A 26243-nucleotide genomic window follows, 5' to 3' on the forward strand; every position below is an offset into this window, starting at 1 on the left:
GCCGTGCGAAAGCGGCTTCATCCTGGTTTGAGCAGCAATAACTTTTACAGCCTCTGCCCGTCCCCTGGTGGACAGACTAGTAGGTAGGCAGAGAGCAGGATAATGAAAACACAGGAAGCGGAGGGCCGGAAACAGATTTCCTGCAAAGCGGACCTCTCGAATGAAGAAAGTGTCACCTGGTGCACGTCTCTGTCAAATGCCTTGGGGCTGAGCTCCTGGGGATCTTAAACGGGGAAGGGCATGCTCTGGGAACCGCGGCTTGGTGCCCAGCCCGCCGCACCCTGCGTCGGGAGGGATGGAGAATCAACAAGAGCGCACGGAAGCAATGTGCTGGGTTCTCAGCTCTCTGAAAACGGGGTAGAAACACAGAACCGCTGTTTTCTCACACACTGCAAACAACTGACACTTAACATTTTTCTGCATTCTCTACGGCACCAGGTTCAGGCACAAATCTGCTGAACAGAAGTAGATCCCCGGAGATCAAACACGGAGATCCCCGGAGATCAAACACGGAGATCAAACTCATTTCCTTGGGTTCTATCAGCCTACGTCTCAATGACAAAGTATATACACTGTTTTTACTATATATAAAAATTGGGTGATTTCTTTTCCTCATTCCCATCCCCTCCTCACCTGGCTACTAACTGTGTGACTGACCAAAGGATCGGACTCTCTGCAGCTGACCCAAAGAATCCTTCTTTCTGTGACCCACAGAAAGATGCTAATGCTGACAATATTTGGGGTCATGCCTTGAAGGGAGTGAGGCTGGCCTCTTACTTCATCAGAAATCCCTTTTATAGCATTCTTAACAGAAAGTTGCCTTAATCTTCACTTGCTTGCCCCCTGTGATGGGCAACTCACTATGGCAGGGTGTGGCCTTTTGTAATCCTTTATGGATTACTGTTATTTGTTTTAATTTTTTCTCTGAGAGAGAAAGCGTGAGCAGGGGAGGGTCAGAGAGAGAAGGAGATACAGAATCTGAAACAGGCTCCAGGCTCTGAGCTGTCAGCACAGAGCTCGACGTGGGGCTCGAACCCACGAACCATGAGATGACTTGAGCTAAAGTGGGACACTTAACTGACCAAGGTGCTCCTTAAAAAAAAAACTTATTTTGAGATAATTATAGGCTTATAGGCAGTTGTTAAGAAATAATCAGGGAGATCCTGTATACCCGTCACCCACAGTATTTCCTTCTATGCAATCTGATCACCTGCAGACTCGTGACCAGGCAAGATACAGAATGTTCATCGGAGGGGGATCCCTTGTTCCCTGTTTACAGACATGGCCGCCCTCTTTCTCTTTGCCTACCTAATCCTCAATTAATGCTCCCACCTCTCAATCTTGCTGCTTTCCAAATGTTATGTAAACGGAATCCCACAGTATGTACCCTTTGGAGACTCGCTTCTCCGTCTCAGCATCATGCTTCAGAGAGTTCTTTCACCCAGGTTGCTGGGTGTCGACCATTTACCCCTTTCTGTTGCTCCATAGTATTTCATGGTACAGATCAACCACGGTTCATTTAACCATCTGCCTGCTGAAGGACATCCCAGTGGTTTCCGGGTTTGGATGTAATGAGGAAAGCTGCTACGTGCATCTGTATACAGATTTGTGCATCTGTCTACCTCCTTCCCTTCTTTCTTTCCTTCCTCCCCTCCCTCTGTAGTAGCTTTATTGAGATACGATTCACATACCAGGCAATCTGACTATTCAATGGTTTCTAGCATATTCGCAGAGTTGTGTAATCACCACCACGATGGTATAAAGTTTTCCTCGGCTGAGAAAGAAACCCCCAATCCCTGAGCTATCCCTCCCCAACCCCGTTCCCTGTCCCTAAGGGACCATTAATCTACTTTCTCTATTTGTCTCCTCTGGACCTTTCATGGAGATGAAGTCATGTAACGTGTGGTCCCAGGGGACCGGCTTCTGCTCTCGAGCACCGTGTTTCTCGGGGGGCCAGCTCTTGAGGGCAGGCCATGCTGTGGGTGGTATCAGCGCTCCTTCCTGGTCACGCAGGGTAAGAGGCCACTGACCGTGTGTGGGCTGTCCGCTTGTCGGTGGACGGGCATGTGTGTAGGTTCTTCTGTGCGCTTCAGTTCCCACTTCTCTGGAAAACGTGCACAGGAGTGTTGCCACTGGGTCGCACGCACGGTGCGTGCTTCCTTCGTAAACAAGTGCCCGTACTCTGTCCGTGTCAGCAGGATTTCACGTTCCTGCCAGCAACGCGGGGAAGGTCGGGTCTCTCTGCATCCTCGTCTGGACATTCTGACGGGCGCGGACGTGCACGCACTTGTTTCTACTCTGAGCACAAGGCCAACTCCTGGAACATCCGCTGCGCGTTATCAGCAGCGCCCTCCCAGGCGCGCCTGTGTCGGCTGGCCGGCCCTCGGGCCTCTAAGGGGACAGAGCCTAGCCCATGGCCCCTCGGAAGCCCAGCCGGCCCACATCAGAAGCTGAGCCCAAGAGGCGGCCGGGCCACAGCGCGGGGTGGGACACCTGAGGCTTGCACTGCCCGGCCCTGTTCCGCAGCCGGCTAATGCGAACCTTGGATCCACTGGGAACCCCAGAACGTTCTAAATATAAAGGTGTCCAGCAAGGACGCCTCTGTTCTGTCTTGGGGACGCTGTCGTGGAGGAAGAACGGACTTCCTGGCATTTCTGAGTCATGGCCTTGTGGCTGGCATCATCTTTCCGCATGCAGTGACCCAAGGGCAGGGGCCGGCTCGGCCCACAGAAAGCCTGGGTCGGGTACGTGCACGCGGCCCTGAGAAGCATCACAGCCACGGGAAATCTCAGGGTGACGACTGCGAAGGCGACGCAGCCAAAGAACCTCACACCTGTGCGGGTGGGTCCGGGAAAGGGTTAAGAAGGTGCCTCTCCGCCCCTGAAACTTGTGGTGGTTGAGGCTGCAGGGAAAGAGAAGAGCGGGGAGGGAGCAAAGGACCTTGAGACTTGCCCTGGGGTTTCATGGCCTGTGGCCTCCTGTGCCTCCGCTTAGCCCCCGGGGCTCGTCAGCAGGAGCACGATGTGAGCCCTGGAGCACTTCCGGTTCTGGCAGAGCCCTCGGTGAGGAGCTGTGTAGACCTCTGTGGGGTGGCGTCAACAGCGCCTCGCTCACGGGGCACAGAACATACCAATAGGGAAATGTCGATGCAGCAACGTGGGTGCTGCGGCTGACATCTGTGGGGGGGCCAGCGCGGTTCCAAGGGAGTGATCACGAGAGGGAATGCTCACCGGAAGCCCCAGCACTGTCCGGAGGGAGTGCTCACTGGAGGGAGTGCTCACCGGAAGCCCCAGCGCGGTTCCAAGGGAGTGCTCACCGGAAGCCCCCCACGCGCACGCGCTTGCAGGATCAACTGAGAAGCGCAACTCTGGCACCGCCACGGTGCCCAGTGGTTATGTGCCGCACAGAGGGAGGTGCATGGAGCGGGGCCAACGCCTCCCTTACGCTGCCCTGCCCCTCCCCGAAACGTGCCCATGATACGGCCAGTCGCTTAGGACCCTCAATATGGGAGCCGTCCCCACTCCCGTCTCCATCCCGGTCTGCACTAAGCCACCAGCTGGAGTCTGCAAACGCACCCCCCGAGCAACCCCGGCACCTGCTCCCGCCGCCGACAACCTGGTCCAAACCACGATCACCTCGGGCCCCTCTCCTCTCAAGATCTTTTTACAAATGTAAGTCACCCAACCACTCCCTCCGCGCTCGCTCTTGATGCTGTGGATTAAGACACAAAGGCCCGAAGGGTGGGGAACAGTCAAGGCCATCGGGGAAGAACAAAGACGCCAGACGTCAAGCTCCCACTCACACAGCCACAGTAATGAAGACGGGGGTATTGGCACACGGACAAACAGACCCAAGGAGCGGCGAGAGCGTCCAGAAGCAGACCCTCACGCGCAGGGTCATCTGATTTATGACAAAGTCAATACCGCACAGCAGACGGGAAACTGGTTTTTGCAATAAACGATGTTGGGCCAACCGACCTGGGGAATGAACCTTAATCACCTCACGCCACAGGTAGAAACCGACTGTGGCTGGACCGCATACCTAATGTGAAAGGTCAAAGCTTTTGGAGGAAAACGGGTGACTATGTTCAGGAGCCAGGAGTAGGGAGGGATTGCTGGGACATAAAAGGTTCTAACCGTGAAGGTCAAAAACGACTGACAACATTAATAAGAGCCCTCTGTTCATCAAAGGACACCGTGGATCCCACAGATCAGGAGAGCGAGGGGCCAGCACTTGTGCACCCACCACAGGACTTGAAACCAGAATGCAAAGAGTTATGTAAGAAATAATTAGAAACATAATAAGAAAAAAACCAGACAACCCAGTCTTTAGAAAATTGGGCAGAAGACTTGAGCAGGCATTCCACAAGAGTACATCCACAGGCTCACAAGTGTACGAAAAATCATTTGAGCGGCGCCTGGGTGGCTCAGTCGGTTAAGCGTCCGACTTCGGCTCAGGTCATGATCTCACGGTTCGTGGGTTCAAGCCCCGCGTCAGGCTCTGTGCTGACAGCTCAGAGTCTGGAGCCTCTTTCGGATTCTGTGTCTCCCTCTCTCTCTGACCCTCCCCTGCTTGTTCTGTCTCTCAAAATTAATAAAAAACATAAAAAAATAAAAACAAAAACAAAAAAAAATTGATTTCCTTAGCTACCAGAGAAGTAAAAATTACATTTTTTTAAATGTTTTATTTATTTTTGAGAGAAAGATAGAGAGAGCATGACCAGGGGAGGGTCAGAGAGAGAGAGAGAGACACAGAATCTGAAGCAGGTCCAGGCTCTGAGCTGTCAGCACAGAGCCCAACGCGGGGCTCGAACCCACGAACCGTGAGATCATGACCCGAGCCGAAGCTGGACGCTTAACTGACTGAGCCACCCAGGCGCCCTCAAATTAAAACCATAATACGACGATGCCGTTATATCCCCACCAGGATGGCAAAAAGAGAAAGATAATGCCAAGTGTTGGCAAGGACCAGGGACAACTGGAACATTCAAGCTGATGGCGAAGGGCAAACTGACAGTTTCTTCGGAAACCTGACCAAGAGGTTTACTAACGCTGAAATGTGCGCGTCCCACGACCCAGCAATTCTGCTGCGGCACGGACACCCTACAGAGATGCACGTAGGTGGTCCCCGCAGACACACGCAAGGACGCTCACGGAAGCATTCTCTATTGGAAATAGCCCGAAACCTGAAAACTACCCAAGGGCTCGTCAGTAAAATGGATAACCGTGTTTCAACCTACTCACGCAACGGAATTCTACGCAGCGCTGAGGATGTGCAAATCACGGTGACGTTAAGACACAGAAGAATCTCACAACGAAAGGCGTTGAGCAGAGAGGACAAGTGATGATGCCACTTACCTAAAACGCAGAAACAGGCAGCACAGGAGAGGGTGGGCGGGGAGGGCGTGGGGGCAGTGACCGGGAGGGGGTACTGGGCCCACGGCAGCCTGGGAAGGTTCTTCTCCTGTTTCCTGAGCTGGCTGCTGGCCACACTGGAATAACAAGACCACCCGAAGCCCTCACCATGGCCCACAGACGTGCCCCATGTGGGCAGCGTCCCTCTGCCCCTGCTCCCCCTGCCCGTTCCTCCCCGCACCCCCTCCGGGGCCAAGCTCATTGCCCCCTGGGGCACGGCACCTGCCGCCCCCAGATCTGCGTGCAGCTCCCCGCTTCACAGCAACAGGTCCCCACCAAAAGGCCCCCTCCTCAGAGAAGCCTGTCCTGACCTCCCCATCCGAGACACCCTGTACTGGGCGCAACTTGTCCCCCAAATTCACATCTGCCAAGCTTATGAGTAGGATCCTATTGGAAACCGGGTCTTTGCAGGTGTGACCAAGGTAAGGGGAGGTCACACTGGATCTGCGTGGGCCCTAAATGTAATGACTGATGCTCCCAGCTCCGGTCAGGATGAATGAATGAATGAACGAATGAATGAATGAACGAATGCATTCATACCATCCTTCGAAACCTCAGCAAAGGGGAAGGGAGAGGCGAACAGGCAGACCACAGAGGGCTTGTTTAGGGCAGTGAAAATAGTTTACATGACGCTATAATGACAGATACACGTTATCACCCACTTGTCCAAACGCCCTGAACGTACACCATCAAGAATGGAACCTAGTGCAAACCACGGACTTGGGGTGATAATGATGTAGCCACGTAGGTTCGCTGAGTCTAACCCACCTGCCACTCTGGTGGGGGTGCCGCTAATAGCGGAGGCCACGTGTGTGGGCGCCAGGGGTCCATGCAAACAATGTACCTTCCTCTCAGATTATAAACCTAAAACTCTTCTAAAAAGGGTCATAAAAGGGGCGCCTGGGTGGCTCAGTCAGTTAGGTGTCTGACATCGGCTCAGGTCATGATCTCGCAGTTTGTGGGTTCGAGCCCCGCATCAGGCTCTGTGCTGACAGCTCAGAGCGTGGAGCCTGCTTCGGATTCTGTGTGTCCCTCTCTCTCTGCCCCTCCCCTGCTCGTGCTCTGTCTCTCTCTCTCTCTTGCAAAAGCAAATAAACATTTAAAAAAATTTTTTTAAAAAGTACTCTTAAAACAAACCACAAAGACCTTAAGAAAGCAGGAGGAGCAATCGTCCTGGTGAGAGAACAGGTTGCCGCGTGAACACAGCCGCTCTCTGGGGCCTCACAACTCGAGCTCAACCGGGGCCAACGGGCTACAGCTCTCCCTGTAAGGTCTCCGTGTCTTACAAAAAGGGGAGGAAGAAGATACCGTATCTGGGTAATTAAAACTAGAAGACAATGCCCAAAGCCCCTAGGGCGTGCCTCGTCTCCGTGCAAGCCCGGGGTTAACTCAGTCTAGGTGTCAGCAAGCTTCCCCATAAAGGGCCAGACAGTCAGGATTTTACAGGCTCGTTTGGTCTGCGACGCAGCTACTGAGCCCTGCCCCTGTGTGAAAGCAGCCGGACGGTATGAGAAGGAAGGTGTGTGGCCGGATCTGGACGAGGGACGTGGTGGCCTCCACCTGGGGGCTCCCTGGAGGGCTGCGTGCGGGGGGATGACCTACGTGGGGAGAGACGGCTTCCTTACCCCTCCCCCCTTACAGAAGGGAGGTTTCCTCTCTCCTCCTCGCTCTTTCTCGAACCCCAAGGCGGCCTTAACAGAGCTCCCCCCCCCCCCAGGAGCCTGGTGAGCCGGAAGGGGTCCTAGCGGTCCAGTGCCTCCGCGAAGACCAGACTACAGGGCTCCTGGCTTCCTGCTCTTGGAAAAGTACTGCCGACAACCAGGAGTCAGCCAGGCCCTGACCCCGCCCCTGGGCGAGGGGGCCGAGGGGGGAGGGGGCTGGGGAACTTGGCAGGCACGCTGTTCCGCAGCCCTCCCTCCACAGTCACGGTCATGGGCACTGCGGGAGGAAATGAGGAGGAGAGAGGCCAGGGACGACAGACACTGTCCACAAAGCGGGCACACCAGGTGCAGTGGGGACAGGAGGCGCACACTGTGTAATTAAGGCCTCCAGACACCTGCGGGAGCTCACCCATTCACACCCCTCGCAGGTGGTTCACACCTCTGAGTACAAAACAACCAAAAAACAGGGAAAAGAAAAAAAAAGAGGATCGATGAAAAGCTCTCTCCGCCTTTAGACCCTTTAGACCTCAGCTGCTGCCCCAGCCCACCTGAGGCAGCATTTCAGCCAGCAGCTGCCACCCTTGGGGACAGTTCCAAGGGGGTGGGTGGGGCTCCAAAGTGAGCGAGACCAGGTGGTGCGACTGCAGAGCTGTGTGGCCCCCGGGAAATTTCCTAACCTCTCTGTGCCTCATATGCCCTTTCTCAGGATCCCACAGAAGAAGGCTTTGCACAGCTGGACCTGTGTGCTTCGCAAACACCTATCTATGTGCTCAGCAAACATTTATTGAGCACCCTCTATGTACCAGGGACCTGGAGACACAGAAGCGACCACAGTGTCCTAGATTGCAGCCTGGGGGGGGGGGGCGGAAAGGGACGCTGGACATCCACACGGACAGCACTCCAAGGGGGGCCATGAGGTGGGCCAGGTGCTTCGAGAGGCCAGGCCACGCTGCGCCGCGCTGGCGGGGGGTCGGGCTGAGCCAGTGGCAGGGTGGGCTGAAGGCCTATTTCCAGCCGCAGGTTCCAGCGTGCACCGAATGCTTATGCCAGGCACCACTCCGCTGGCTCCCCGGCAGGACCGGCTTCGTTATTTGCAGGGTCCGGTGGAAATGGAAACCTGGGGCCTCCTGTTCAACCATTAAGAATTTCACGGTGGCAACAGCAGAGCATTAAACCAAGCACGGGGCCCCACAGGGCCACCTGGTCACGCGCTCACAAAGCCAGCCCTATTTGCAGAGCCTCCTTCCTGGAGATCACTGCTCCCAGAAACCAATGCCACCCAGGGGTTACAAAAAAAACAGACAAGCCAAGGTCCCACTAGGAACAGCCCCTGGGCCTCTCTGAGCCCCAGACTCCTCACCAAGGAAATGGGTCCAAGAGCCGAGGCATGTCGGGCCCGGTGAAGATGCACCGATACCACAGGTGCCTGCGCTGTGGCCAGCCGGGTGCCCCACGCCTCCTGAGTGCCGTGAGCGTCGGCCGTCTCGTCCTCCAGGCATCGGTGCTAACTCAGCGCCGTCACTTGAAACTCAGGTGGGAACAAGACCTGTCCATCAAATGCCGGGGCTCTGCACGCGTGCTTATGCGTCAGGCTGGGGTTCCTGTGCGCCCGCCCCAGGTGGGCCCTCTCTGTGCGGCTGTGCTCTGAAGCACCCTCTGTCCCAGGGGCCTTCGGATCCAGGCTTTGCAGTACAGGCGGGCAAAGCGCGCACACCTGCCTCAGCCTACACAGACAGGAAGGGAAGCCCGTGGACACCCTCCTCTGGAATGGATACTGGCTCCAGGCGGCGTACAGCACAGGGCAGGCCGGGGCTGCTTTCACCCCTGTTTCCTTTACGGGGTGGAGAGGCCAGTGTCCCCCCGCTCCCACCTAGTACTGACTCTCTCTGGCCCGGGAGCAGCTGGAGGGGAGAGGACCACAGGGCGGGAAGACATACTTAGGGAACAGAGGAAACCCGTAAGAGAGCACCGCAGAGGACCGTCAAGGATCCACAGTGCTGCCAAGGACACCCGCTCTGTCGAGAGTCAGGCCCGCCCTGGGCTCAAGGCCTGGCGCCCGCAGTTTCCTGCAGTGTGATAACCAGAGCTAAGTTTATTAGCCACCTACTGCATGCCAGGCCCTGTATTAAACTCTCCACAAGCATGTGCTCATCTAACCCTTCTGACAGCCCACCAGGTGGTCATGTGGTGCAGGAGGGGCTGGGCCTGCGTGGCCCAGTGGTGGGAACTGGGGCGGGGGAGCTGAGCTCCTCCCTGGGAAACGGAGGCAGCGCTACTCCGCCGGGCTGCTGCGGGAACCAAACCTGTAATAACGCAAAGCAGCACCCGGCACGGAGGTCAGGCTGGGGAACTATACTTCGTGAGGACAAACGCGTTCTTACTATATCATCGCCGTAAATCACAGCGGACGCCACGGTCAGTGTCACTGTTACTTTGCACCAGGGGAAACAGAGGCCCAAAAGGCGGCAGAGAGGACCCTGCTGTGTCTACTCTGACTTTCCTAACGGGCGAGCCTGAATCGTCCCACAGGGAGAGGGATCTGCAGTGCCTCTCGGCCCTTCCCCCACCCCCCGCCGGTGCAGCTGGACTCACGGGCAGGGTGGCGCAGGGGGCCCGACTGCACGGCTGGGGGCCTCCGGGAAGGGTGCGGGCAAGAGGGGCCCCGGCTCATGTGCAAGGGCCCTGGGGGAGTGGGCGAGCTGCCCCCTGGCGGGCTCTCTCGAGGCCCTGGCCACATCGTCCCAGCCCTATGCTCACTGCCGCACGCACGACGATGCCTGGGCCCACGGCTGCCACCAGCAACGCACGGGCGGGACAGCAGTTCCACTGACATGACCTAGGGGGCGGCACCCTTCCAGACCCAGGAGAAGGGCAACAGGCCCAGAGAGCGGCGGTTCCCAGTGCAGAACAGGGAACTGAATCCGTCCACACCGCAGCTATGCAGCTTAAAGGAGATACTGCACGGGACAGACGCGCAGCCGGGGTCCCGTAACACGCGGCGTGCGCTGTCAGAGGGAGCTGGGGTCCCTGATCACACCCGGCAGGACGAGCCTGCAAAACCCGCCTGCAAAACGGACCACACTGGTTCCGCTAAACCCTGAAACCCTCCCCTGGCTCTGACCTTTGCCGGCCGCTGGCTTTGTCTGAAAGCGGGTCTGGTTTCCAGGACAAGCGGAGGCCCTCCTGAGAAGGCTCACAGCGCCCCCTGCCGCGCACCACTGGGAACGGCCTCAACACCCCCCCCCACCCCCCCAGCCGGAGAGCACAACAAAGCAAGAGGAACCCTGGAAAGCGGCTTTCCGTTTCTAGGGGCTGACGAAAGCTACCATCCGAACAATGGCAGGGGGAAGAGACACGGCGTAATTACATCCCGGGGACGCTGATTCCCTGTCTTCTCAAAATAAATACAAAACGAGAGATCAGACAAAGCGCGCTTCCCTCCCCGTCCCGGTCTTTTGTTTCCCTGGGTAAGTGTCATCCCAAATAGGCCGCGGCCCCGAGCGGCACGGTCATTTCGGCGGGACGCTATTTCCTGATCAACACGTGCTGTCTGCGGCAGTCCTGTTTTGAGCCGGCAGTTCTTAAATTGGACTCTCTTTAAAAAGCAGAAGCGGCGAAAACAGGCGGCTCGCGGGGCTGAGGATACGAACTCCTCCTGACTCACCTCCCCCGGGGGCGGGAAAATGAAAAGCACCGCCCCCCCCCAGGCTGTGACCCCAGCTGGCCAGGCTGTCACTGCCACACAGGGGACCCGGGGTCGCAGCTCAGACTCAACTCCTCCGAAACCGCGCCCGCACCAGCCCCAACAAACCACGTCTGCTGATGAACGGCACGCCCTGCGTATGACTTGGAACGGAGGTGAGGAGGAAGATGGAGGTGAGAAGGAGGTTTTAAACAAATCCCTTAAGTGGTTCCCTACTCTTTAAATCGAGTGAGAGAGCAAAGAGCTAGATTTCACACAAAGGTAATTCTTTCTAGTCCCCAAAATATCGGATTTAGATTTTGCATCCACAGTTGACTTCAGGAAGTTGTTCTAATTAGTACGATGCCGACTGATCGTTCTGACAGGGACACAGCTCTCCGGGTCCTGCAGGCCGGGGAGCCCCGGCGACCTGTTTCCATCGGCCATTCCATTCCGAGGGCGGGTCTGCCTCTCTGGGCCACCCAGCACCTGGGCCGCCCTTTCATCAAGACGTCTGATCCAGGGCTCGGTTCCGGGTGGCACCTAACTGACTAATCTGGAACGCGGAACGGGATAATGCATTAACACAGGGGCTGCGAAGTCATGGCCCTTGGGCTCTAACCGGCCACAGGCAGACTTTGTCCTGCACCGTTTGTATTTCTGAAAGTCAACTAGTTGCCAACTTACTCCCCCTGAAAATCTAGAATGCCGGTTTTTGTTTCAAAACAGTGAGACTGGTCTGATGAGACCTGCCTTCCAGCCGTCAGCACCCCCAGCCCCCCAGGGCCCCCGTGCCGGCATCTGCTGCTGGACCGCCCTGTTTACACAGGGGACTCATTCTTCTTTCAAAACGGGCCTCCCCCCATAGACAGCAACATAGATGGGGGGCCCAACTCTAGCTATGCAGTAGGACCCCTGAGGAGCTCGGATCAAAATACCGATGTGTGGGCCCTGCCCCCGACCAACAGACTCCAGCTCCACCGGGCTGGACAGAGCACAGGTATGTTTATAAAAGCCACCAGGTGACTGGAAAATGCCAGAGCCGGAGAACCAGTGGCTAAAACCAGAGGAATGACTGGGGTGGAGGCATTTCAGACCCATGCCGAGCCCTGGCCACCCGGGCTGGGTGGGGGCGGAGGGGGTCAGCCCCCCTCTTTTTGTCTTACCTCTGGAGAAGGTCTGGCTGTTTCGAGTTTTCTCGGCACAGTGCTCACGGTGCAAGGGTTCAAGGGCAATAAATCAAACGCAGCCAGAAGATGACCTTTGCAAGACCACTGGGCCGGCCGACGGCGGAGCCATCAAGGACCCTCAGGCCGCCGTCCAAGGCTCCGGCAGCCCCCCTGCCCCTCGCGCTTCTCACCTGAAGAGCTCTCGGATCTCCCGCCTGTCGGCCTGGAACGGGATGTTGCGCACCAGAATCTTCGAGGTCGTCTGCTTTCCAGGCACTTGTTTCTTCCGAGCGGATGTCGGCGCTGGCCTGGATGGTTGGGGGAAAGGGCTCGGTTATGTGGGATGTGGGCAGCTGCTGGCCTACACTGACCGGCTCGCCCTGCCTCCAAGAGCTGATGCTCTGGTCCTCTGTGCAGGTGAGGGGTTCGAGGAGTTGCTGAGGACGAGGCAGAGATAAAGGGGGAGGAAGGCGGTCTCCCCCGGGTGATCTTCTCCTCCAGACGGCTGTGGACGCCAGGTCCGCACACCCGCCCTCGGGTCTCTTCTGCTCGCTGTCTGAGAGGCCCAGGGACAATCAGGGACTGGCGAGAGGAACCCTGAGAAGGGTGAGGGCAGTTCCTCACCAGAGCCGGCCTCTACTGGCCCTTTCCAGATGTGGAAAGACCCCAGATGGTCCAAAGGTCTCACCTAAGACTCCCTAGTGTACACCGAGGAGCACCGCCCAGGGGCCTGGAGCGGTTTCTAGCCCTGGGAATGGGCTGGGGGTGAGAGAGGAAACCCATCCAGAGCCCGTCGCTACTACGCTCCTGTCTCTAATGCGCTTCTGCCTCACCCCTGCCCTGCTCGCCTGGGGCAACCTGCCACTGTATCCGAAGTGGGAAGTGGGGTCATGAGTGGGGACAGACCGATCAGGGTGTGGAAGCCACGTGGGCTGCAGAGGATATGAGTGATCTTGAGCAAGTAACTTGGCCTCTCTCTGGGCCTCAGCTGCCCCAAGTGCAGAGTGGGCCTAAAAATAAGGCCTACAGGGGCGCCTGGGTGGCTTAGTCGGTTAAGCGTCCGACTTTCGCTTAGGTCATGATCACGCGGTTCGTGGGTTCAGGCCCAGCGTCAGGCTCTGTGCTGACTGCCAGCTCAGAGCCTGGAGCCTGTTTCAGTCTGTGACTCCCTCTCTCTCTGACCCTCCCCTGCTCACACTGTCTCTCTCTCCTAGAAATAAATAAAACATTAAAAAAAAAAAATTTAAAAAAAAAATAAATAAATAAGGCCTACAGTGTCCTGCTGTTCAAGGGCCCGTCAGACACCGCCTGGTGCCCACCGTGTGCTACACGTTCAATAATGGCAGCTGCTGTCATGGAGATGACAGCTTTGACTCACCTCTTTCCGGCCTGGCCCACATCACCTCCCCAAAGGCCCTCCCTAAACGTCCCTAAAACAGCAACACCTCCCCCACCCCCGGCCTTGTCTTCCATGCTGGCATTCGCCACCACCTGATCGCGTATCACAGACTGTTTATGTTTCCCTTTTTACTGTGCTGTCCCATATGGTAGCCTCAGACCGCATACGGCCCATTAGGTCTGTCTCTAACGCTAACACCTACTGAATCTCTTTCAAATTAACTGGAGGCCGTCTCTGGGCTCCGCTGTCCGGCTCCAGGAAGGAAAGCCCTATAAAACTGGACATCAAGGTTTTATCGCTTCTATGGTTCGTCCAAAGCCCCAGCAACAGGCCATTCTTTGCTGGGTTACTTATAACACCAGGACGAGCAGGATGTGCCGGTCTCTCCTGCTCTCGTTCCTTTTGTTACAATCAATGTGCATCAAACATTTAAAGGACCGGAGTGGTGGTGCCCGCCCATCACAGACACAGGCCTCGGAGCTGCCAAAGAGGACGTCCCCTTGATCAGGATGAGGCGCCCAGGTGGTGAGAAGTTGGGGTGAGGACACGTTAAGGGGCTCTGACACCCCTGCCGGGGTCCCAGCGCCAGAGCAGAAAGGGCCACCCCGGATGAGAGCACAGAGGGGGCACGGGACACTCACTTGGTGGCTCGTTCCGAGATCCTCACTTCCAGCTTGTGGCCGTCCACGGCGTGACCCTAAGAGGTAAGACCACAGTGCCTATCACTCTGTCTTCCCAGAGATACCCGCCCACACCACTGCTCCCCAGCAGAGGCGGCGTCGGCGGAGAGGAAAGGAAGCTTCAGAGCGGGGGACAAGCGGGGCCAGCTGGAATCAAGGACAGAGAAGAGCTTCTCCCGGAAATGGCTCACGCCGAGCCCAGGCAGCAGCCGGTGGTCACGGAGACCCAGCCTTCCAGTGTCCTCGTGAGCCGTGCGTGGGCCTCGACCTTTCCACCATTCAAGGAGCACAGAATTTTCCATCCTTTGGAAGCGTTTTCAGGCCGAGTAAGCCCATCTGGTCCGGCTTGCAGACAGTTTGGACTAGACTGCATGCTTAAAAAATTTTTTCTAAACCATAGGGGAGTTGCAGCGAGAGCTAGGCTCTCACGTGGGTCCTTAAGGCAAAACTGGCGTATTAACAAAATTACCCTCGAAAATCCCTGAAGTCTCCCATAAAATATGGCAGGGATAGTAGTTTTGTGTAAACAATTCTTTGTGGCAATATGCACACGTGTACGCACGCACACGGGGAGGTACGGGACGTAACACGTGCAAGATGGAGTTTGACAGAAGCTTGCGTGAGGTGGCAGAGAAGAGAGCACTGGGCGTGCAGAGCTGAGCCCCAGTTAAATGCCTCCACAGCATCGGATGCCGAAGGCGGACTTCCAGTGTGTCTTTGAAAAACAGCAAACGTATCAAACACCAGAGACCTGGTGTTGCCTCGATCCCCACCCCTCCCCAGGCAGTAACTGGCAGGAGCCAAGGCGTGGCTGCCCTTCAGACCCATGCGGGGGGGGGGGGGGGGGGGGGCAGCGTTTGCTCTAGGGGATGCTTGCCCCTCCCCTTACTCTGCCTCATGGCCCCTGAGGGTGTCTGGGTCTGCAGCCCTGGTAGATAGCAGAGCTTTCCAGGACAGCAGAAGCCCCAGAAGCGTCCCCATCTCCTACCAAACCCAGCTCAGCCCTTCCTGAAGCCGCCTCGAGCAAGGGCAAAGTCATCAAAAATCTACAAAAACAATCATATGGGCTAAGTGCCCGGTTACGTTTCCTATACTCCCAGGGCCTCTCCCCTGCACAGGAAGTTCTGCTGGGACAAGGGGTTGGCCCCATATGGGCACCCTTTCCACCCTGAGAACAGCCCAGCCGTGCCCGGCCCAGGGGCACCTGTCAGTGAGAACGAGAGCCAAGGTCAGGTGTGCGGGTCCCTGCACACTTGGCCCGATTCAGCTCTATTTCACCTTCACACAGCCTGACCCGAGGCCAGCGCACCCAGACACAGGACATTCTGAATATGATGGCTTAGAAGGGTCCCTGGACCCCCTGAAGCTCCTCCAGGGACTTGGCTCTAGAAGCCTGACCTAGAGGCAGGACCGGGAGCACTCAGCCTGCAGAATGAGGGGTCAGCAAGAGACGGTGGGGAGCGAGCGGGTCTGCAGAAAGGGGCAGGTATGTGGGAGGGCACTGCTCCCTGCCCGCAGCCACCAAAGGGCCTGGGACGTGGGGCATCAGGGCAGAGTGCTGGGGGTGCGGTCTCAGGCAGAGGCCATCCTGCCTCCCTAGGGGGAGGAGCCAGCCCCACGCCATGCGGCTCCCCGCAGCGGCCCGCGCTCAGCTCCCCTCCTGCCACCAGGCGCCCTGATCTGATCCTGGGCGAGATCCCCGTCCTATGTGGAGTCTATGTGCTAACACCTGAGACTTTAGTCCCCTGGTCCTCACCTTCACTGCCTCCACCCCGGCCCAGGCCAACGCCCTTTCCGGCCTGGGCGACTCCGTGGTTTCTGACCGGCCCCACTGCGATCGGCTCTCTGCACAGCAGCTGGGGACCCTGTCCAGAAACATGAAGCAGTCCCTTCCCCAGTGTGCTCCAGGCCTTCGGACAGAATCTCACTGCCTTTACACCGGCCTCCACGGTCCTTGAAAGGCTGACAACATCTGGGTCCACACATCGCCCCCTCCCCACCTCCTCCAGCTGCAGTGGCTTCTTTCTGCCTCTCAAACACACTAAACTCACTCCTACCTCAGAGTCCCTGCCTCAGGCCCTTTGCACACGTGGTTTCTCCCTCCTAGACTGCTTTCCCTCTAGATCTTCATGTAGCTGACTCCTGCTTGTCAACTAGTCATCGGCTCAACGGTGACCTCCTCAGAGAGGCCTCCCTGACCACACAACGTAGAGGAGCCCTCCCTGCCCAGCACGATGCCTGCTTTATTTCCATCCAAGCGCTTCTCGTGACCTGGTCTTGTGTATTTATTCACACATCTGCTCTGCCAGCCTCGCTGAGACCTGGCACAGAGCTGTGGGTTCACGAACGCACCACAGTGACCACAGAGGGCTGAAAAAAGTTCTTAATCTTTCTGGGGCCATGGTGCCCTGGAGAACTGGAGGAAGCGAGGGGCCCAAGAAAATACAGACGTGCCTGCATTCCCGCTCAATTTCAGGAGTGCTGACGGGCCAGACCCCCCATCCCCACCCTGCCCCCCTAGCCCACCACCACCACCACCATCACCACCACCTCCCAAGTGCCTCCATGGACCTCAGCCCAAATCCCCACCTTACCTGGAGTTGCTTGAGAGCTTTCTGGGCCTGCTCTGGCTTCCTGTATTCCACGAACCCAAATCCCATGGACAGCAACTCTCCTATAGGAGGGGCAGAAACAGAGATGAGGTGGGTGGGCAGGAAGGCGAAGAATGAGCGCGAACCCAAACGCAAAGGCTCCGGCAGACCCCCGGCTGCTCACTCTTTGCTCTCGTCCTCACACCCCTCTTCCTTCCCAAGATTTCAGCTCCTGCCTAGCCATTTATTACCAGTTATCTTGAAGAATCAGCCAACGAAGTTATAGAGCCGTCACCTGAGGCCCAGCCGATTATTAATTAACAGATGATTGACATGATAATTAACTTCGTGATAGAATTCCGCCTTTGGGAGGGAGCAGGGACGAACAGGGATGACCATCGCTGTGACAAACTGCACAGCGCCTACCTGGGCAGTCCCCTGCTTCCACGCACCACGCACAAGACGAATATACGCGTGAAAGGCAGAGGCCCCAGAGGCTGACTCCTTACGGGTATTTCTGAGCATCCGATCACAGCTGGTCCTGAGTTTCAGATGCCAAGTTCGGACAGGGACAGGGGCCGGACTATTCAAACCTATCTGGTGCCCCACTTCTAGGTAGTGAGGAGCAAGGGTGCAGAGAGCCAGGGAGAGCTCAAAACCTTATCGGAAATGTTGCTTCCTGACCTTAGACAGATGCGTGTTAGGTACCTCTGTTTACCGTGGGCGGTGGGGGAGAGATTTTACAGGGCATCTAATTCCGTCTTGCCCTCGGTCACAAGATGGGACCAGCCTCTTCCCTCGCCTGTCACACAGACATGTTCATTTTTTCACGACTGAACTCAGAGGACTGGCTCAAATCTGATGGGTCCAAATGAGGATGGAGATTCACCACCTTCTAGCCGCTCAACAGTCCCTTCTTTGCACCCACTGTATTGTTCATGAGACCCGAGCGTCTCCCGCGTGCACTGCCGGCCTGTTTCCATTCGTGGCCACGTGCGAATGAGGACCCAGGGCAGTAGGAAACCCCGTGAATTGTCCAAACGTGGCTCTGTGGGCCACAGAAGCAAATCTCTGCCCAAGCTGTGGGCTGCTGGCCAGCGTGGCCCAATCCCCCACGTCGTGCGGACCCACCCTCTGCCCTGCCCTGCCCTGGGAGGCTCACCTCCACGGGCCACCCTCCCTGGGCTCCCTGACCTTCCGGCTTCCTGGGGGGTCTAGCGAGCAGAGACTCTGAGCTGAGACTGGCGGGTGGAGGAGAAGGAGTTGGGGGCACAGGCGCCACCCACGCGCCCAAGACTCCCTGCTTCGGGGCAGTTCTTGCAGCCTCTGACTCAACATCCCCGCAGGGGTCTTCCACTCAGCCCTCACCACCGCATTTATGGCCCCGTCATCACAAATGTCTCCCTGACAGCCCACCGAGTGTGCTTTCCGTGACCTCCTGCGGCCCTCAATGGTGCACACGCCGCCGGGTCCCCTCAAGCCGTGGAGGCTGAGCCCCGACGAGCAGGGCTCTCCAATACACGTGCTCGAGTGCGAGTGGCCAGAGGTGCTCACAACGCGGAGAGATCAGGCACCTGTTTCCAACATAAGTTCAACAGTGCTCCTGAGGGGCAAATGTGGGGCAGGCTCCACTGTGTCGGAGGACACAGCCCCGGGCAGAGCAGGGGGCAGCTCGGCCGGCCCCGCTCACGGCCCCGACACCAGGGATCACCTCTGGTCCCAAACCCCATCGCTTCCTTGGTGCTTGGCTGCCTCTCTCATGACCCAAGCCCTGCGGCTCTGGAGACAGGATGTCCCGGTCTGAGCTGGGTCCCCCCAAATTGCTATGTTGAAATCCTAAGCCCCAGCATCTCAGAACATGACCTTATTTGGAGAAAGGCTCTTTTACGGAAATGATCAAGTTGAAAATGACGCACCCAGTATGACTGGAACCCTCACAGAAGGGGGACATCTGGGCACAGGGCAGACTCAAGCAAGGGCAGCATGAAGCGTGAAGACCACCACTGATGGGCCAAGGACGAAGAGCTGCAGTGCACTCTCCCTTCACAGCCCCCACGAGGAGCCAATCCGCTGAAACCTCGACCTTGGACTTCCGGCCTCTGGAACTGCAGATAACGAACTTGTGTCGCTGCAGCCCCCTCGTTCATGGCACCCTGGTACGGCGGCCCCAGCAGAATGCACGCAGCTCCCTAGCTTCTGTGCCACGTGTCTGCTTAAAACCTTCCTGCCATGCCCCCACCACCACTTCGGGGGAAAAGCCCAGACCCCTCTGCAGGGCACAAAGTCCTCCATCCTGTAACCTGTGACCGGCCTGCCTCTCTAAGTGCATCTGTGTCCTCAACACACTCGGGGACGGGGCCCAGCGCGGGGCCCCTCCTTCCTCTGCACACCTGTTCCAGGGGCCGCCACTGCCCCCCCAGCCAGCCTCACGCTGACGTGCGGACGCCGCTGCTGTCCCCCAGCCCCCCAGCCCCCTACACTGCACCCCCCAGCCAGCCTCATGCTGACGTGCGGACGCCGCTGCTGTCCCCCAGCCCCCAATCCCCCTACACTATACCCCCAGCTCATTGGTGTCTCAGGTCATAGCTCTGCCTGACTCATGTAGTGTCCCTGTAAATCCTGCCAAACGGAAGGGATGGGGACTGAATGGCTGTGAAAAAGGAAGGACGGGTGGCCTGTCCGTCACGTGCAGGAAGCCAGGGCTGGAGAAGAGACAAGCAGGGAACAAGGGCCCCAAGACAACACCCGAGGCTGCTGTCCGCAAGGCACAGGCACCCATAGGTCGGGGGGAGAGCGGTTACGGGCTTGGTGGAAGGTTCCAGAGGTTCTACGTCTCAGTTGTTTCTCTTGGAAGTAAAGAGGGAAAGGCCAAGATTGGCCTCTTCCTGCTACTCCCTAGGAAACTTCCAGAGCCCAGAGGTTCTGGGAGGAGGGAGAGGCTCCCGCTACTGGACAGCGTCCACACTGGTGGCCCATCAAATGCTGAGACCACAGGCCAGTCCAAGGCGGCAGAGAACCTGATGTGCACAGCCGCCTCCACAGGACGCTGGGAGCCTCCCGGGACAGGGGAGGAGGGCCCGTTTCAGGCGGGACGCTGGGAGTCTGAGGGGGGACGACGCTTCGGACCAGCAGAGCGGCGGTACCCTGCCCCCCACCCAAAGCGACAGGTTCTTCTGGAACCTTCTTTTCTGGCCACGGTGTTATCAGGAATACCTGCTTTGTTCTTCTTCCTGGAAACAGAGCAGGTCTTCACCACTCCCACCTTGGAAAACACCTGGAAAGGAACGTCAGCATGCATCAGTGGCATTTCCCGGCCAATCCTGCAGCCAGCGCGGGCACGACTTGAAAGATGGAGGCCACGTGCGTGACCACGGGCCCTGAGAGGCTGGGCTCCTGCCCAGATTGTGCTTAAGGGGCAGACATTTACAGCCTCTCTTGATCCCAGCGTCAGGCGCTCAGATGAGGTCATTTGTCCCAATCGGGTCTCTAAAACAACCATGCAGGACGGTCCTCCTGACACCCCTGTTTTACAGATGGGGAAACTGAGGCACAGACAGGCTGAAGGTCTCGCCAGGGTTGCAGCGTTAGCGCCGGGATCCACGTCCAGGCTGTCTGACCCGTTAACTCTGGGCAACGTGAGGGGAGCCCTGTGGGCAGCTCGCTGCTCCCGGCAGCGCCTCCCCTGACGGGCTTGTGGCCCTGGGGCCATGAACGATGGGGACTCAGTCCTCGCATCTATACGGGAGGAACCTGGACTGCACGGCCGTGGCCGGGGCGCCCCGCTCCCGGAGTCCTGCGTTCTGAGGACGCGTCTAAGTCTGAAGGCTGGGAAAGTCGATTCCCAGGGACATTCCCGTCCCAGGCCCGGGAGAGCTGCCGACTGCGCGTGAAACACAGTCCGTGAGCGACGCAGCCCTGTGCGCAGCGACTGTCGTGACTGGTGTGAGCGTGTCCGCTAAAGCAAAGTCACACCCATCCAAAATAGCCTCAGGAGCGGCCCATGCAAGATCCAAAGCTGGGCTTCTAGTAGATCAATAGGGTGAATCTTTGCCCCAAGGAGCTGCTGCGTCAGCCTGGAGCCCCTCGGCCGAGGCCGCCCTTCCACCAGGCAGGAGAACGGCCACATCACGGAGCCTCAGCCACACGGCCTTGGAGTGGGGGCTCTGTCTGACCTCTCATCTCCCCCAAAGAGGAGACACCCCAGTTTCTCCCTCCAGATGCAGGCCGGCCTCCTGCCCTCACAGCCACCACCTTCCTACCTCTGGGCCTCAGTGGATGCCCTCTCCCCTCTTGAATCTCTCTGGGGAATCTCGGAACTCAAAAGAACGTTTAGAAGTCAGTTAGTTCAACTCTTACGGTCCTTTCCCCGGCCCCCCCAGAACCAATCATGGCTGTCGGCCTGCTAATAGTCACTGATTGATGCAGTTAAAAAAAAAAGTGCCCAACCCAGTTCACAGAACCGGAGAGTCCTCCTGTAGAGCGGCTCCCAGACCTGTGGGGGACCTGGCGGACCCTGACCTTTGGGACTGGAGGCCCCACTTCCTCACTTCCTCAACTCTGGCTCGTTCCTTCTCAGGGACCTCCAACCCCAATCAGGGCAGGACCCCCTTGCCATTCCAGGAACACCTACTCGGAGATGCCCATCCTTTTGCCCGGGGGCCCCTCCGAGGAACGCAAGGCCCAAAGCCCATCCAGGGGTCCAGGCGGGACCACCCCTCACACATCCCTGTGTCTCCACACACTCCCATCAGGCAAGGAGGTGGTACTAACGTGCACCTTGGGGCAGTGAGCCCCCCGGAAACTACCGGGGTAGGGGCTTCGTTTCCTGACCGTGCAATGCTAATGCCGACTGGGATGTCCCTGCCGTGGCAGCCTCACTGCCTCCGGGCCGCCCTGCAGGGACCCCTTCCTCCCAGCCGTCCCCCCCCCCCCACCCGCTCAGGTCCCCTGCTGAGAGGTCTGCGGGAAGGGCCACAGGCCCATCAGGGGGGCGGCTGCGGGCTGTTAAACCCACACCAGCACAAGCCACGCGCACAGGCAGGACAAACGTGGGCACCCGCCTCCCAGCCTCCCGGGCCCATGACCCCCGCCCCGTTCATAGCCATCACTCACCTCCTTCAGGGTCTCCTCGGTCGTGCTGAAGTTGAGGTTTTTAATGAACAGAGTACACCCGGGGAGGCTCTCCTCCTCCTCCTCCTCCTCTTCCTCCTCCTCTTCCACTTTGGCTGGAGCGACCTCAGCTTCTCCCTCTGATGGTTTTTCACCTTCTGGGGTCCTGTTGTCTGGCACTGGGTCCCCACCCAAAAAAAACCAAATGCATTAAATGTGAAATCCATTAAATGTCTAATCCCCGGGGCCTAAAGCACAGAACCTTCTAGATCAGAACTGCCACTGCATAGGCGGCCTCAGGAAAGGGCCCAATTCTCAGCTTGCGCTGGGTTCTAGCAACTCTTAGGGCTCTGGGGGAGGACACAGAAGGGGCGAGGCCGTGCTGCGTCCTGCCTCGGTTTTAAACAGAAGGCGGGGCACCAGGATGGCTCGGTTAGTTGAGCGTCTGACTCGTGATTTCAGCTCAGGCCATGATCACACGGTTCGTGAATCTGAGCCCCGTGTCGGGCTCTGCACTGACGGTACGGGGCCTGCTTGGGATTCTCTCTCTTCCGCTCTCTGCCCCTCCCCTGCTTGCGCTCTCTCTCTCTCTCTCCAAATAAACAAAATATAAAAAGAAAGAAGTACAAAACACAGACCAGAAGGCCGAGTCTTGGACTGACTCATGCTAATTTAAACTTCAAAACAGACTACCGTGTGAGCTGTTTTACTGAACCATAAACCTCAAAACGACACCAAGCAAGCTCTCAAACTAAAACACGACTCAAAAAGCTTTTGGAAAAATTACAGAATACATAATAGGAGCAAAAGTTACAGCCCTCTAAATATCCCCACAAACTTAAGAGATGCTGCGTTGAATTAAAGTTCCTAGTATACATAACTTCGGGAAGCCGTACACGTTGAGTACGCCTCATCCTCACACGACAACACAAATTCAGAGTTACCGAACACTGAAAAATTTAAGAAACAAACCAACCAACTCATAAATGGGACACTAGCAACAGTGTCACCAAAGGTTGAGATGATACATGTTCATTAAAATTGACGTTTGAGGGGCGCCTGGGTGGCTCAGTCGGTTAAGCGTAGGACTTCAGCTCAGGTCATGATCTCACGGTTCGTGGGTTCGAGCCCCGCGTAGGGCTCTGTGCCGACAGCTCAGAGCCTGGAGCCTGCTTTGCATTGTGTCTCCCTCTCTCTCTGCCCCTCCCCTGCTTGCACTCTGTCTCTCTTGCTCTCAGAAATAAACATAAAAAATTAAAGAAAAATGATAAAAAAAAATGATGTGTGCAAAGAACATGTAATGACACATAACAATGCTGACGATATAAAAATCATGAGAGACACTGAGCTATGGAACAGTAAGCAGCGCAGCCCCGACCTCGTTCTGTGCACCCGGCGTCTGGGGCACATGCACAGGGAGGCAGCGCTGGAAGGGGCCAAGGATGTGCTCCGGGCGTTTCTGGGGACGGGCTCACAGAGGGCTGCTGTTTCCGTCCCCCAGCCCTCCTGCCACGCATACCTGGGAGGAACAGCATTTCAGGAGGAGGGAAGAGCATGCATGAGGTTGTGCTGGGCAGGCAGGGGTGGGGGGCTGCAGCGCAGGGTCACCGGGGCGACAGAAGCCTCAGGACACGGAGAACAGCATGGTGACCTCTCAGAAGTCCTGCCAGGAGGCAACGTGTCCAGTGCAGTTCGACCTCCCTGAGTCACGTGCTCAGGGTCTAGGGTCACATCCCACCTCTGCCTACAAGCCTCTGAGGCTCCTCCTCAGGGCAATTTCCTGGGGAGACCGAAGCCCATCCCGCAGGCCCTTCGAAGCGGTCATGAGACGGCGCCCTGGCACTGCGTGGCTCTGGGCAGGTGGCCCGGCTTCCACACAGACCCGATCCCGGCCCGGGCCCCGGGGAGGCAGCTGTGCGTGGGGGCTCCAGGCTGCAGACACAGCCCTCTCCTTCCGCACGCCTGCACTCAGGCAGTTCGAGCGCCTCGGGGTTCAAGTCCGTCCCCTGTGCTCTCACGCCGAGTACCCACACTGTCTCGTGTCTGTCTCCCCTTCCCCTTCTGATGTGAGCTTAAGGCCTGCAGGTCCTAATTAAGCTTCCACCACTTTGTCATAAAACAACCCCTTCAAGCCCCGACGGGGACAGGAGGCGGCGATAACGTCTGTTTAACATCACTTGAACGAGCAGCCTGTGCCCCTCCCACTCCCTCGGAGGTGGACCCAGAACCCAGACCCTCACTCCAGGACACAAAAGGAGGGAGCAACACAAAGGCTCCTCCCCTACCCAAGAGGCTCACACAATTTACCCGACAAGGGACGCCATGGTGTGGCCATTTGTACCGTACGTTTGTTCAAAGCAGAGCAGGGTGGACAAAGTGTTGCTAATGACGGGGAAGCAAAGCTGTGCAAGGAGCTAAGGCGTCAGGCTCCGAGCGAGAGCTTCAATGGAAGCGGGAAGCACAGCCTTCCGCTGGGAATGACATTTCCACCCCGCTGGCTCTCCTTGTACGCGCCATCTCGGAGATAAAAGCAGGGGTGAAGGCAGGCTGATTAGACAACCCCCCCCCCGCCCCCCACCACACAGCAGGCGCTGGGCTCGATGCCCTGGGGGGACTAGCTCATTAATGACCACGGCGGCCACACCACAAAAGTGGGCGGCCCGTGAAAATGCTGGAGGCTGCTGCGTCTGAACCCTAAATCTTAGGGGCCTTCAGGCTGGGAGAGAGGTTCATGGGAGACTAAAGAAATCCTTTTTCGAGAGAAAATGGAGGTGGGGATGGCAGTGACCAGCAAGGCTCGTGGCCGGTGCAAGGGGCGGCTCCTTCTTGATATCAGCCCACTGCGGCCACGGGAGGTCACCTCAGTGTGGTCCCATGTCCACGTCTTTCAAGAGAAGCTGAGAATCTACCTTTTGACAGAAAAACCCGTGGTGTTTCAATCTAGCAACGAAATGGAGGGCCAGTGGCTTCTGTGCTAGGCAGCGAGCAACCAGCTGACCAACCAGCTCATAGGCCGGTGTGCACGGCCCCTGCACCCGGTCCGTGCACAGGCCGCCAGCCCCTCCTAAGGGCCCAGAGCCCAGCCGGATCCTGGTGCCCCAGGCGTGCAAAGCCTTCCAGCAGAGCAGCTCAGGGGGGCCCAACGGCTCCGAGCACGACCAGAGCCCGCCCCATCCTGCCTCCTGCCCCACAGGGGGCTGCTCTGCCTCAGTGAGGTGCGGAAAGGGTCAGAGGGACCCAGTGGGAGCTGCGACGTCCGAGTTTAGTGAGAGAGGGGCTGAGCCTGCAGTCGGGGCGGGCACCCCCAGGACCCATCTCCTCTCTGGGTGTGCAGCAGCCTGGCTCCCCGGCTCCTCCATCTGACCCCCAACATCTGGGCCAAGTGCCCAGCTGGAGACGGAAGACGTGAGGAAATGTGGCCGTTCTCCAACAGCATAGCCCCTCTGTGCCTCCAGCAACCGCCCGCCTGCACCGGTAACTGCCCCGAGGATGCTGGGAGATCCAACAAGATGCGGGCGCCAATCTTGAGATCTGCTGAAAATGGGGGGCCTGGAAAGATCGAGAAGGGGGCCCACAGCCTAGTCGGGAAGCACCGAGCCGTGGAAAGAACACAGGCCCTAGGAATGAGTGAGCTGGGCCAGAGTCCCGGTGGTGCCACGCACTAGGGGTGTGGCCCTGTGTGCCTGGCTCGACCATTCCGTCAGCAGCCTCCTCTAGAACACGGAGTTAAATGTGCACTCACCCCCATGCACTCTGCTGAGTTGTCCAGAAACACAAGTGTCCGCCGCTCCATCCACACAAAGGCTCTCTGGCCTAAGGCTCTGTTGCGTCTTGTCTGGAGGACTGAGTAGCCTCCTCAGTGGGTCCCCGTGTGTCCTACCTGGTGTGTCCTACCTTGTCCCCTCTCCCCCACTCCAGCTGCACTGGCCTCTTTTCTGATCCCTAAGCCTGCCAAACCTAGCCCTACCACAGGGCCTTTGCACATGCAGTCCCCTCGGCCTGTTCTGCTCCTGTCTTGTCTTTCCAGGCCTGGCTTCTCATCCGGTCTCAGCTCAGTGTTCTCCCCTCAGAGCACTTCCTGTCCGCTCCAGCCCTCTCCCTGCAGGGCTTGTGGCCTGTGCCACAGCTCGGAGCCTGGGCAACAGTGTCCCTGTCAGCCACATCCCTGAGAAGGGCCCCTGCTCCCTGAGGGGCCAGGCCAGGCCCTGTGGGGACCCATGCCCACGTCCAGAGGCCACATCTAGAGGCCGAGTGCCGCGGCAGAGAAGTTGAAGGTCATTTTTTAAAAAACCATTTGTGCTCCCGGCCAGACTGAGGAGACAAAGACGAGGAAAGACGAGATAGTGCGGAACTCAAACAGATGTTTGCCAACAAAATCACCAGGAACTGGAAAAAAGAGGAAAGAAGCAAGAAAGGAACCCGGGCTGGGCCAGAGGGTGGGGGTGTGCATTTGGGGGGGGGGGGGGGGGGTAAAGATTTAAAAGCAAGGTGGGCTGGAGGGGGCTGGGACAGGCAGGGGAATGTGCTTCCATCTGTAG

The 26243-nt window shown here is 57.7% G+C and overlaps 1 protein-coding gene across 2 annotated transcripts in view; it reads right to left on the minus strand.

The window, feature by feature from the left end:
- Nucleotides 1–26243, minus strand: part of RBM19 (RNA binding motif protein 19) — a 131724-nt gene that overhangs the window by 78298 nt on the left and 27183 nt on the right. For both annotated transcript variants that reach the window (XM_039251191.1, XM_039251267.1), the window contains exons 17-21: nt 21709–21884; nt 19810–19870; nt 16600–16679; nt 13967–14022; nt 12118–12234 (exon numbers count right to left, since the gene is read on the minus strand). In XM_039251191.1, coding sequence (XP_039107122.1) covers nt 12118–12234; nt 13967–14022; nt 16600–16679; nt 19810–19870; nt 21709–21884 — 490 coding nt within the window. The remainder of the gene's footprint in view (nt 1–12117; nt 12235–13966; nt 14023–16599; nt 16680–19809; nt 19871–21708; nt 21885–26243) is intronic.

This window comes from Hyaena hyaena, unplaced genomic scaffold (genome assembly GCF_003009895.1).
Source record: "Hyaena hyaena isolate Hyena2069 unplaced genomic scaffold, ASM300989v1 scaffold_0, whole genome shotgun sequence".
Lineage (NCBI taxonomy): Eukaryota > Metazoa > Chordata > Mammalia > Carnivora > Hyaenidae > Hyaena > Hyaena hyaena.